Source organism: Schistocerca gregaria, chromosome 2 (assembly GCF_023897955.1).
Source record: "Schistocerca gregaria isolate iqSchGreg1 chromosome 2, iqSchGreg1.2, whole genome shotgun sequence".
Classification (NCBI taxonomy): Eukaryota; Metazoa; Arthropoda; class Insecta; order Orthoptera; family Acrididae; genus Schistocerca; species Schistocerca gregaria.
In genome coordinates this window covers 135723981-135738142 of record NC_064921.1, presented here as the reverse complement: position 1 = coordinate 135738142, position 14162 = coordinate 135723981, and the positions used below count along the sequence as shown (strand labels likewise).

General features: G+C 39.5%; 1 protein-coding gene across 1 annotated transcript in view; it reads left to right on the top strand.

The window, feature by feature from the left end:
- LOC126336517 (probable ATP-dependent RNA helicase DDX46) overlaps positions 1-14162 on the top strand; it is a 140286-nt gene that overhangs the window by 125358 nt on the left and 766 nt on the right. Inside the window, exons 18-19 of the mRNA XM_050000300.1 lie at positions 3552-3718; positions 12525-12698. Coding sequence (XP_049856257.1) covers positions 3552-3718; positions 12525-12698 — 341 coding nt within the window. The remainder of the gene's footprint in view (positions 1-3551; positions 3719-12524; positions 12699-14162) is intronic.

The following is a 14162-nucleotide window of genomic DNA, read 5'->3' as shown; positions in this document are numbered from 1 at the left end:
ATGCGCAACTGGCACCAGACAGTACCATGGATGACTGCTTAGGTAGGGAATATGTACAAATAATATCACGACACTTATGCTGTGCTGTGGTCCCGGAGCACCAAATGTACCGGGTGCAGTGTGCTGCCTGTGGGTGCAGACCAGGGTGTAGCGGATGCGAACGAGGAGGCAAATTGGAAACCAGAGTGGCAAAAGTGCTGCCATCGGTTGACGGAGAGAACGCCACCGGGCCACTAACCCAGCCATTCACAATTTTAATTTAGTGGTTGACAAAAAAATTACATGAAAAATACACAATATAAGTTAAAAGTGCATTATGCATAGTAAAGGAGCATATTGAACAGGTCAGTCCAGAACAGTGGTAAAAATGAGTGGAAGGTGCGATATAAAATTATTATATAAACCATAAAGCACACTGAAACTTTCCTTTTACATGAGTGGCAAACTAGTTTTAAATTTAATGGGGATATGTAAGTGGCAACGTGGAACAACGCGCCACAGTCATCCGTTAAAAGAACATGCACATGTGGCACTCCTATTTACATGCTTTCGTTACTGATCAACAAGGAAAGCAGCGAAACCTTACAGTCTATACTGTCAGAAAGCAATATGCCAATTAAGAAGGCACTTAAAGAAACAGATGTGTTATTCACCCATTTCTTAAAAAAACTTTAATACCAATGTATCTGAGGACGCCGACTTTCAGGGACATCGTGAAACTTCATAAGCCACAGGCCCCTCTAAGGCCAAGCATCAACACTATTAATGCCCCAGATTGCTTATTGGCTAAGGAATTGCAAAGTTTCCTCAGTAAGCATTATTTGTTCCTTGATAATCATGCCATCAAGAACAGAGAGGAGTTAATTACACACCTCAATCATGTAACGGAAACCAGTGATATGAATCTAGCAAGTCTTGACATCGTAAGCATGTACACGAATATTCCCTTTAAAGAGGTGATTCCTATTACTGAATCCAACTTACGGATGTTCTCTCATCTAGATCCCCAAAAAATTAATGAATTCCTTCATTTGCTCAGAATTGACCTGACCATAATTACTTTGTCTTCAAAGACATCATATATGGGCAAACTGGTGGGTTAGCCGTGGGATCTCCCGTTGCCAGTATAATAGCTAATGTTTACATCAATCACATTGAACATCAGTTTTCTTCAACCCACCCATAACATCTTCAAAGAGTAGTATGCTACAAAAGATACGTCGATGACATCATACTTTTATATAACGGGACCGATGCCCAGCTGCAACTTTTTCAACATGACTTTAACAAAGTGCTCCCCAACATTCAGTGTACTATAGAATACCACTCTGGTTTTACACTCATTTTTATATATGGAAATTTTGTTACAGAATAGTAATGTTCACTTCAACATATTTAGAAAACCAACTATGACTATTTCTATTATTCATTGCCCTTCCGTTCACCCAAAGCAGCAAAAAATGGCAGCTCTTCATGCTATGCTTTAACACGCGGCCCGAGTCCCTCTCTCAAAAGAAAATTACCAGTGCGAGTTGGATACCGTTAAATTCATAGCACATGCTAATGGCTATCAGCCAAATGTTGTTGATGTTCTTCAAATGCAATCAAAAGGCGCTTCCAATGATCTGTAAGGGATTACCCTGTCATCTATTAATAATGAAAACACTAAGAAAAATTTTGCAGGGTCCCATATTTAGGTGTTATATCTGACAGGATTGGCAAATGGCTTAGGAAAGAGGGGGTTATACCCGCCTTCTACACCCTGCATAAGGTTGGGCACCTATTGAAGCACCACGAAACCAGAGAAGACAACCGCTACGCACAATAGAGCATCTATCGCATCCAGTGTAGTGAGTGCCCTTCCGCATACATAGGCCAGACTGGCCGTTCCTTTAGCATACAGTTCAGAGAGCATCAGGATCTTAGCAATTCCAAATCCACTCTCACTAACCACCTGAAGGATCATAACCATTCCATTTGGAATATAAACACAAGTTGCAGGATTATACATATTCAATGTAAGGGCTTGGTTTTAAACATTTTAGAAGAAATAGAAATCATCTGCAGAATTTGCTGTGATCCGTCTGGTATTTTGAACAAGCAAACTGTGCTTAAGCATGCAGTCCTGCTGAATAACTTTTCTTTTCTGAAGCAGCATCCAGTCTCATTTCCTTCTCTTTCTGGTCTCTGATTACTGTACACCATACATGTATACTATTTTTTATCGGATCAGTGTTTTTTTATGGCCTTCAATAGGCTAAACGAATGTACGGCATATGCCTGTTTTCTATAGTGAGGTCCGCCAGGTCCACCCAGTTCATTTTAAATTGTCCTCTCTTAATAAAAGTTGCATGTTTTCATTTCATCCTACGACTATGACACATTATAGTACTGTGGCACTATCTGTGCCCCCACTAATTAAAAATTTACCTTTCATGATGTAAAGTGCGTCTCAGGTCTTATCTAATGTAAGTCTCGATTAATTGTCAACTGTTAGTTAGCAATTTTAAATTGACCCCCACTTTTAATGTATCCTTTTAATGTTATCGCTGCTAGCTATTAATTGGCATATTACTTTCTGATAGTATAGACTGTAAGGTTCCCTACTTCCCTTGTTGATCAGTAACAAGAGCTTGTAAATAGGAGTGGCACATGTGCATGTTCTTTTAACTGATGACTGGGGCGCGTTGTTCCACGTTGCCGCTTAGATATCCCCACTAAATTTAAAACTTGTTTGCCACTCATGTAAAAGGAAAGTTTCATTGTGCTTTATGGTTTATATAATAATTTTATATCGCACCTTCCACTCATTTTTACCACTGTTCTGGACTGACCTGTTCAATATGCTCCTTTACTATGCATAATGCACTTTTAACTTATATCATGTATTTTTTACGTAATTTTTTGCTTTTCCTTCATTTTAATGTAAATCAATAAATTCAAATTGTGAATGGCCGGCTAGTGGCCCTGTGTTCTTCTCTCCATCAATAGATGGCAGCACTTTTGCCACACTGGTTTACCTCCTCGTTCGCATCCACTACTCCCCATTCTGTGCTCATACGCAGCACACATGTGGCACTCGGGGGACCACAGCACAACGTAAGTGTCTTGATATAATTTGTGTATATTCCCTACCCAGGTAGTAGTCCATAGTACTGTCTGGTGCCACTTGCGCATTGACATAGGTTTCACAGCACATAGCCGAACCAGCAGTTTCGAAATGTTCCTTAAAAGTTTTTAAAACTTTTCAGAAAAAAAATTGTTTTTTGTTTTTATGTGTGTTGCGGTATGTGAAAATTATCTCCTTTCTTTTGCTATTTCCAGTACTACACCTGAGGATGGGCTTATAACAGTCTGAAACCAGTCGTATGAAAAATAAAGTAATTTACAACTGAAGCGATATTTTCAACCTCTGTTACATTGTTTAACATTTATTTCCTCTCTGTGTCCTTGTAGTGTTACTTGGCTCATGCATTTACGTGATTTCATCTGCTTATTTTCAGTATCTGACAGCTGTAAACAGTTCATTTATTAATTTCTCTTTTTTACAGTATTGCCTGGGCAAATGGGACCCACAGCAACTGATAAGTTGGAATTGGCTAGAAGATTAGCATCCCGCATCAACATGGCTAAGAACTTGGGAGCTGAGGCCAAGGGGGCCACACAACAAGCTGCTGAAGCTATTCTGAAGGGAGGTGGATCACAACCACTTATCACGGTAATACATCATGGGTCACTTCACCCCCCCCCCCTCTCTCTCTCTCTCTCTCTCTCTCTCTCTCTCTCTCTCTCTCTCTCTCTCTCTCATATCTGTGTACCTACCTTTCACCATCTCTCTTTCTCCCATCTCTTTCTTCGTAATTACAGATTATTCTACTCTTTCCATGATGTTGGATTGTTTTTTGGATTGTTATTTGTTCCATACCATTAATGTGAAATGATATTTTATAAATCCTTGCAGCTGAATTTATTTGTTGTCATCTTTGCCGTATAACCAATGACTGTTGTAAAGAGACGCCAGCCCATAAAATTTATGCATTCTGTTCTTACCAGCAACAATTAGGTATAAGTACAACATGACCAGTAGACTGAACACAACTGTATTTCACCAAAGCATTAATAACTTGAACATGGTATTTAAGTAACATTAAACAGGAACCAATTACGTACACAAAGAGCTGTAGCTATACATGTAGAGAACTGAGGCTGAGCAGAGCTCGGCCAGCCTTACAGATACTGGGACCCAGGTGGGCTCTGACTGACATATCTCTCTCTCTCTCTCTCTCTCTCTCTCTCACACACACACACACACACACCCCCCTGAGGAACCCTCTACAGTCTACAGATGACATAGCACTGCCACACATGGGGTCTTTTGAAAGTGCGCACAAGCATCACTGCATTCCTCCCCTCTTATGGAGGTCATAGATTCTTGAGACGCTCCTGGTGTCCTCCTCATCTGTGTGCTCAGGCTGAGATGGCATGCTGCAACAGGAGCTTATAGTATGAAGATGAAATGCTTTGGGCACAGAAACTTTCTGTGACCACTTTCCCGTGCCAAACCAGATGTCGACTTCGGGGCTGTTTCTATGTCAACCTCGGGCATCAGCTCTGGAGATGGTGCTTGCAGTGCTAATGGTACTGGTATCAGCAGTTGCTCAAGAACAGGTGATGGAATTCCTGACAATGGTGTCAGAAGCAATAGAATAACTGCCGGTTCGGCCACCGATGGTGGACGCCCTCAACTGCATGGGAGTGGATCTGACTCCCATGTGGACGGGCTCAGAGGCAGTAGTGTGACATTAGGAGGTGCCTGCCCATTCATGCGAATGTGAAGCTAATTTTGTTACCTTGAGCACAGACTGTCCTCTGTGAGGATGTCACAGAGATGACACTCAGATTATCTTATGATGACAGCTGGAATCCATTTAGGACGATGTCCAAACCCATGTGCCTAGACAGCCATACCAGGCTATTAGAGACATGGTAGCTGCATGGATTGATGTCCAGTTGGAGCGCACAGGAGATGTAGCAGCGTTGTCGGCTGTCGCCTGTGGAGGAGCTGTGCTAGTTTCTTCTTGCAGAACCGCGTGAAATGGTACAATGAGGGGAACTGATCTAAGGCAGTGTTGGATGAAGAAGTGGCAACATAACTTTTCATCTGAGTTTTTAATGTTCACACTACGCATTATGACTCACTGTTAGATTGCAGATGGAATGGTGGGGTGAGGATGTGATGTACATCACGGGAATAGCAAAATGCCGCAAACTCTTGCGATGAAAATTGTGGACCGTTGTTTGACACTAATATCATGGGTGAGCTTACAAGTGAAAAAAATTTGGACAAGGCTATGCCTGTAGCTGTCGTGGATGTGGAAACATAATGAATGACATACAGAAAATAGAATATGTGTCAACAACCAACTGCTAATAAGCATTGAGAAAGGGGCCAGCAAGATCCACATATATATATGGCCCCATGCATGTGACAGCATCAGCCAAGGAGATGACGATGCTTGTGGAGCTGCTTGGTACACTGCACTCTGTGAACAGGCAACCTGCCGGGTAATGTCATTGTCCAAGCCAGGCCAAAACATGTCTCGATGGGTCAACGCTGTTGTGCATGAAATGGCCCCATGACCTGCTTGTAATAAATGGAGAACCTCCAAATAAGCACTGAGGGGATCACTACCAGAGGGGTCACGTATTCCATGTTTAAAAGCAGAACACCATCCACTACAGAGAATTGATGTTGAAATGTGTAATAATTACAGAGGGGGTGGACACACCAGAAGGTGATGAATCCATCAACCATATTGTATGAATATTATGATCTTTTGTAAAACAGGATCCAAAACTATAACCTTCATGATCCATGTTTTGGTTACAGGGAAACAATCAACTGTGTCTTGTGCACTGACATCAAGGTAGAAACAAAGCAATTCCTCTAGATCAAATCCTGGGTCCAGACTGCCTGGCAGGCAGGACAAAGCATCGGCATTTGCATGTTGATTTGTAGGGTGGAAATGAATCTCGTAGTTGTAACACAAAATGAAAATACACCAATGCTAAATGTGATGTTCCACTTTATCTGGTAATGACACAGGAGGACTGAATAAGGAAACCAATGACTGGTGACAGGTGACTGGATCGAATTTCGTACCATAGTGAAAAGCATGGAATTTCTTCACAGGTTATACAATGGCCAAAGCAACCTTTTCCATCTGAGAATACCTAGTTTGAGTAGGTGTCAGCATTTTTTAAGCATAAGCAATAGATCACAGAGCCACCGGGATATCTATGAGCCATTACCACCCCCCTACCCGTACTTTGAAACATCCACTGCAAGGACCAAGTGTAGGCCTGGTTGGTGCAGACTGTAACATGGTCTTAAGGGTGGAAAACATGGTTTCACAAGCCAGCGACCAGTGAAATGGAGTCTCTTTGCACAGCAACGCGTGTAATGGCTGCAAAGTTCTTTGACTGCTGTAGGACAGGGGAGCGACACATGTTGATGCAGGGGTTTGAGATCCTTGTGAGAAACTTCAAATCCAAGATAAATGATAGAAGGTTGAAAAAAATTGACATTTTCTAAATGACAATTCAACCCAGCCACTTGGAGGACAGAAAAAAAAGAGTACAGGGAGCTTGTAAATGTTCCTCAGTGGAGGTGCTGGAAACTACAATGTCATGCAAATAATTTGGTCAGCCTGGCACAGATACTGTAAGTTGTTCAAAAAAATGTTGAGAAATTGTGGGAGCAGTGGCAACTCTAAAAGGTGATCCCAAGTATTCGTAAAATACAAAAGGGGTATTGACAACTAACATAGATTGTGACTCTTCATCTAAATGGAGTTGTAAATAGACATCTGACAAATCTATTTTTGAGAAATATTAACCTTGTGACAACTTTGCAAAGAATTTATCTGGGTGCAGTATCGGGTATGTATCCACTATAGATTGTGCATTCACAGAAACTTTAAAATTGCCACAGAGGCATAACCAGCCCGACTATTTCTTTGCTACAACAAGGGTTAGCCCATTCACTTGATGCAATAGTCCAAACAATGTCTGATTCCGTGAGCTGACCTAATTCATCTTTGACTTGTTCTGTGGGTGCCACTGGAATCGGACTGATCCAGAAAAAATGAGGCTGAGCAGAAGTTTTAATGGTAACGTGTGCTTGAAAATTGTTGGCACACCCCCATCCAGAAGGCAACAAAGAGGTAAACTCAGAACATAATGTTTCTAACTGTATATATGGTTGTTCAGACGCTAAATTCAGTTCATATGAAAACCAAACAACTTAAAAGCATCTAATCCAATAAGATTCTCCTTATATGTGTTACTTACAACAAGAAATGTATGTGACTGGAGTACTGACTTGTAGGTCACTGAGGCAGAGAATTGGCCGAGAATAGGAATACTCTGTTTATTGTAATTTACTAACTTTTGCGACAGAGAGAAAAGCGGAGAGGTGCCCAAGTCCACATAAGTTTGTGAATTTCACAAGGTTATTGCAGCTTCTATATCCACTTGCATGTGCAGAACTTTACAAAAAACTATAACATCAATGAAAAGCTTGTTTGCCATTATGGAAATAGTCAATGCAGTGTTTATTTCCATATCTGCATCAGGATCATTGTGCTGAATTTTTCATTACAAACGGAAGCCATGTGACTGTTTTTGTTGCAATTATGACAGGTAGCCCAGCTCTTGGGGCAGTCAGAGTGTTCACGGTTAATGGAACAATAGGGGCAGGACGGGAGCATGGAATGCGTACGTTGCTGTTTACTGGCCTGTTTACATTGTTGGTGGACCTGCTGCTGGGAGCAAGGCCAGCCTTCTTGACGCTTTGATTGTGTACGGACCGTCACGACTGTGTCTTCCTTCCTGCCAACTATCTGAAGCTTGATGTGGAGGATTGGGTTGGATTGCTGAAACTTCTCACCATCACTCAATTTTACCCACAGCTTGCGACACCTCAAATGACTGTGCAGTGGCTAAAACCTCAGAGAGGGATGGATTTTCGCATTGGAGGGCACACTCTCGCACCTTACAATCTGGAGCTAAACGAATGGTAACATCTCTTACCACCATCTGATCACCATACAGCTTTTTATGCTCATCAGGCACAAAATGACGACGATGACTTAACCCATCGAGCTCAGCTGCCCATGGTTGTTACGATTGATGTGTTTGCTTCCTACAGCAGTGAAACTCAGTGAGGGATGCAATAACATGGATGCGATTATGGTAGTACTTTGAAAGAAGTTCACACATTTGGTCAATCATTAAAGAGGATGGATCCTGGGAAGGGGCAAGTTGACACAGGCCTTGATACATTCTTGGTGATATCCATGAAAGGAATGAGGCATGACATAAAATAGTGTCAGTAATCCCAAAAGCTTGAAAGTGTTGTCACAGACATTTCTTGTATGTGTCCCATTCCTCAACAGACCCATTCTATGTAGAAAAAAAAGGAGGTGGATAAACCATGGGGGCCACGAAGGTAAAACAGCTGGCACCACAGACTGAGCAGCTTGACGGCTAGACAAAACAGAAGCCAATGACTGAAATACCTGTGTTTGATTATCCAGCACCTGTGATTGGTGGTGCAATGCCGTGATGAATGATTGTTGCTGTTCAAGTAACAAACTTGTTGTCAGATGACATCCATATGTGCTTGTAGCCCATAGCTCTTCCTACATTTTTTGCGTTTGCCTTGTATTGAGAATATGTAGTACTTTTTTCACATTCTTGTTGTGTTGAAACAATTACCAATGAATTCATCTGAAATACAAAATGTTGTTTGTGACGAAAAACTAATTTGTAGTGTAGTGAAAGATCTAAGTTCTGTTGAAAAGTGACTGTTTGGTTTGAGTTGGTGAATCCAATGTCTCTCAATATGAAAGCTAGGTTTTGATGACAGACTGATCTGTTGCATACCCTGATGTATGTGGTAGGTTGGATAGGGATAGATTTATTTGCCAATAATGAAGCAACTGGTGTGAACAATCAGAAAAAATTTCTAGAATTATGCTGGCTTGAGGTTTATTATGATCTGTGCACATGCCATGTGAGAACTTACTGTGTCTTGATATCTGTTTGCCCCCAGAAAATGACATAGCTAGTAGTTCAAAATCGTCATCACATTAGAAACTAATATTTATTTTTCTCACAATATAAAGAAAATTATCTGATTATTACATTATTGGCTGCTCAAATTCAACTGCTACTCTACCATCCTAATTAATAGAATTAATATTGTCAGATATTACAAACGTATCTTCATGAATTTTAACCAGTAGACACTTTGCTGTCAAGTTTTATGCTTACATCCTGTGTGGATGAGACATGAATAAATTTACCATCTGTTTATTTTTAGGGCCTATCATAAAAGCTAGCTTTCATGTTTTATACAGTATATAGAACAAAGAGTGTCCATATTAACTCTATATACTAAAATAAATGTTTTCAGGTTCTTGCAAAACTTGTGCAGTGCTGAAGTCATGTGAATCAACAGAAAAATACTGACTATATGAAATATAAGGGGCATTCAAATGAAACTTGGTCACTAGTGTAAAGTAACGGTAACAATATTTAACTAAAAAATGTTGCTATACACAGTAAATGTACTAAAAAATATTCACCAATCTTTTGGCACATTTATCCCATTGTGACAGTAGCCGGTCAATTCCATCCTTGAAGAAGCTAGTAGGCTGCTGTCAGATCCAGGCCTGAACCCAGTCACACACTTCGTTGTCCATTGCGAATTGATGTCCGCGAATAGCTCATTTTAGAGGTCCATGGTGGATGTTCCAACATTTCCCACCGAAACTGTTGCAATGTCATCTTCACTGCATTGGCCGTGTTTGGGGGAGCATTATCATGCAGGAGGATAATGCCATTGGACAACGTACCTTGATGTTACGACTTGATGGCTTGTCTAAGGTGGCTTGATAATGTTGGGCATTGATGGTGGTTCCCCGTTCCAGGATCGCAACAAGTAGTGGGCCTTTGTGGTCAAAAAAGGAGGACATCATGACCTTACCAAAATTGGTGTGCATGGCATTTGATTTCTTTGGAGGTGGTGAAGTCGCATGTGTCCACTGCTTGCTCTGATTCAAAATGGTGACACCATGTTTCATCACCTGTGACAATACGCAACATAAAGCCATATCCCTCCTCATGATAATGTTGCAGATGACTCGAAGACAGCGCCATTTGAGTATTGTGCTTTTCGGCAGTCAGTTTGGTGGGAAACCCACTGTGCCCAGATGTTTTGAAAGTTCAAATTTTGATGCATTATGGTGTAGGCAGTGCTCACACTAATGCCCAGTAACCGATGGATCTTGTCCATGGTGATTCTGTGGTTGTCCAAGACTAAAGCATTCACTTCCACAACCATTTCTAGTGTGATGACACAATGAGCCTGTCCAGTGTCTTCCAGTAACTTGCGCCCCTCAAGGAATCATTTGCACCATTCCACAACAATTGAATGGCTCGGACTGTACTCACTATACACAGCCTTCATCCGTCGACACATTTCATGGCCTGCAATTCCCTCCACCACCAAAAATCGAATAACTCCATGTTCTTGCTTACTGACCTGCATGTTCAGTAGTGGATGATAACTTGTGTGACCACCTTCTCTTCGGCGTGAAACCACACTGGCACTATGCAATATCAAACGGTGGGCAAGCGTCGGTCTCTCTACCGATAGATTGTGCCACCATACCCGCAGTTACATGGTGCCACCTTATGTGTAAGGCAAAGGTAGATGCACTGACCAGTTTTCATTTGAATGAACCTGATACATTGAACAAGTGCTCATAGCTCCTAAGATATGCTTTTTAGAGTCCATGTTTAGTGAACATTTTCTTTTTGTTTTGGTCCCTACTACCACTGCTAAAAATAAGGAAAGCAAAGAGCTTGCGTTAGAAGAGATTTGTTTCATTGCATTAAAGATGAAGTAGTGCTCATGGCTTTAAAGGTATACATTTTAGAGCCCATATTTATAAGGCTTTCCAGATTTTAACGTTTTAAGTTCCTAAAAACACTCTGGCAGTTGTACAATAATCATTCAAAAAATAAACAAGTATTTTGTCCTACATACAAAAGTTGTTACTAGTATTACAGATAGAGTTTGAATTTGCCTCATACATGCATTTGCTTCCCAACATAGCCAACTGAAACACCGAGGTTTTTCTTGTGGTTGTTGTTATGGTGAGATGTTTCGGGTACCTTGTTGTTTTCAGTTTGCAGACTTTTTGATGCAGCTCTCCATGTTAATCTATGCTCAGCAAGCCTCTTCATCTCCAAGTAACTACCGCATGTTTCCTTTATATCGTGTTCAACCAAGACACCTTCCTTAATATTCTCATTGTTATGAGAATGGTTACCAACAGTATTGTCCCTTGACTGCTGGAAAGAGTGCTAGTCCAAATGTGCCAGTTCGGGAGTTTTTCTTTGTTTATACAGTGACATGTTTTCAGCATCATGAATATTTGTTCACATATCATTCAGTTAGAGTGAACTTTCATATTGCCATCTTATCCATAGAATTGACAAATCTGTGTTGGATTTTTCACGTGACTATTTCTCACATTTCTATCTGTGTGAATTGCAGTGGGCATGGTCACTTTTCACAGCTACATACAATCACCACATGGTGATGATACCACATGGTGGTATGAGGTGCACTAGGCAAGTCTGTACACTCTGTTGGATGTAGTACACAGAATGAAAAATCTGTTTATCGTCCATGCACAGATTCTCTTGGTATTCTTACTGACCTTTGTACATAAGACTTAATTTCTATGACTGTAACCGGAGAATTATAGGATACAGTATTCACATTTCTATTAATATTCAAGCCATTCTTGTTCAGTACATGCTACAAATTTCATGAAGATTCTCAGTGTGAAAGTACACTGCCGTTAGATGTTTGTCATTAGATAGTAAAGGAAAAATTAATTGAAGTTTGGTTTAACAAAAAAGATCACTGCATTTTCCTCCTATATTTCAATTTTAGTTATATTTTTCTGTGGGAGTGCACCTCAGAAGACCATGCATTGATTTATGATGCTTCATTCATTAAAATATTTTAGCTAGTACTTAATACTTTATCTTTGTAATGATTGTAGTAATTATACATTAGTATTTGGATTTTATTTGTCAACAGTCCATGTAGTTGCTTTTTTCTTATATAAATGTTACCAATTTTCACACAAAATAATTGTGTTTTGAGCTGTATTTAAATAAAATGCTTTGTAAGAAATAGTCTTTGTTGCTCTAGACATTTGTCAAAAGCTAATGCATTAGCATTTCATTCTTTTGAGAGACCACTGAACAACTAGTTAACTTGTAAGCGTTATATTGAATGCGCCAATTGCTGTTTTACAACTGCCACCTCTTCCTCTCTAAAACATCCTCAATACTACTTATTCTGATTTTCTGACTATGAACTCATTTCTGCCAAGCTGCTGTCTGATACTTGCTTTTAATACACTGTTTATTAGGCAAAGACTGTAGCAGAACAGCTGGCTGCTAAACTGAACACGAAACTGAATTACCAGCCGAAAGAAGAAGATGACAAAGGTGATGAAGATCAAGTTGAAACATTCCGCAAGTATGAAGAAGAACTGGAAATTAATGACTTCCCACAACAAGCAAGATGGAGAGTCACATCCAAGGTAAACTGTCCCTGTACATGTGTGTTAGTGTGGTTCTTCAAGTTTTTCAGTTTGAGAGAAAACTCAACATTTGCAATTATCAGTTGTAATAGTTCTGTTCTAATATTTGTGATGATGCTGGCTGTTGTTGAAGAACTAATCTTGAATAGCAGGATTCCGTGTACTGGCTTTTCCGCTGGCAAATTGCCTCAGTATTATTTTTTTGTGCTTTATCCTTTCCTGTTGTCATGATATACTGTTATGCACCAAGAAAAGCACGCAGGCCATCTCAGTTTTTGTGGAAATAAAGAGCTGATATGCTTTGGTTCAGAATGCATTGAAATCTGTTTGGAAGTGCATATGTTTCTAATTAACTAGTTCATGTACTGTAGGTGGTGAGATCATGTGCATTATACTGACCACACTAAGTGTTCATTTTTGCTGCTTTCTAATTATATGAGAATCACTTTAACTTATTTTTTATTACTTAGCATTAAAAATTCCCTGTAGAAATATGTGCTAAGTGTATAATGCTTCCTGCAAAAACATAAAAACATCTGTCTAACAGTGAGTCGTGCTGGATTTGTCATCCTGCCTGTAGATTTTGAATTATTGGTTTTGTTTATTTGTATTCTCTGTTGCTGATTTTTACTTTCCAAGAACATTTACTTATAATTCTTCTTATCATTCTTTATATACAAGGTGTCTTCACCTTTAAATTTCTTGTACCTAAAACTACTTTAACAGTTGCTCAAAAATTGGTATTTCAGACGGTAATATGACAAGTTCTTCTCTGTTGTTCGCATCACTTTATCATGGATTCTGTAATTATTACTTTGTATTAATAATGCAAATCATCATCATTGAATTTGTTATGCAAGAACTAATTAATATCACCCATTATTTTATCTTTATTATTAATGTTGTTATTACCATTTACTATTTTGTTATTAATGCAAATTATTATTATTTTGATAACTACATAGTAGTTTTGTGTGTGTTGTTCTTGGTCAGATGTAAGAAAGGCCTTAAGGCCCTAATTTGGTCAGGCTGAATAAGCAACAAATAAATAAATATTGTCAGGCATCTCTCTTATTGCAACAAAGAAAATTTAAGCTTTTCAAGAACATCATTTTGTGGTAAATAATTGGGAAAGATAAGAAATCACTTCTGCCAGTAAAATTTGTTGAGAAGTGTTCTATGTCAGGTGAGATACTATTTAGTGCCTCCTGAATATCAGTTTACAGTTTTTAACCAATCTTTACTCACTCACTGTGTGAAACTTATCAGTTAATATTTTATACAAACTATTGGTTTTCTTTCATGATTAAAATCTTTAGTACATCAAAAATAGAGTACACTGAATATTAGATTTTGATCACAATAATGTCAGTTTTTTTCTGAGTTCTAATCACGATGTTCTGTTGCTGAAACACCTAACTACTGCTTCCACTTACATTTTTCTCAACAACTTATTGTAATACA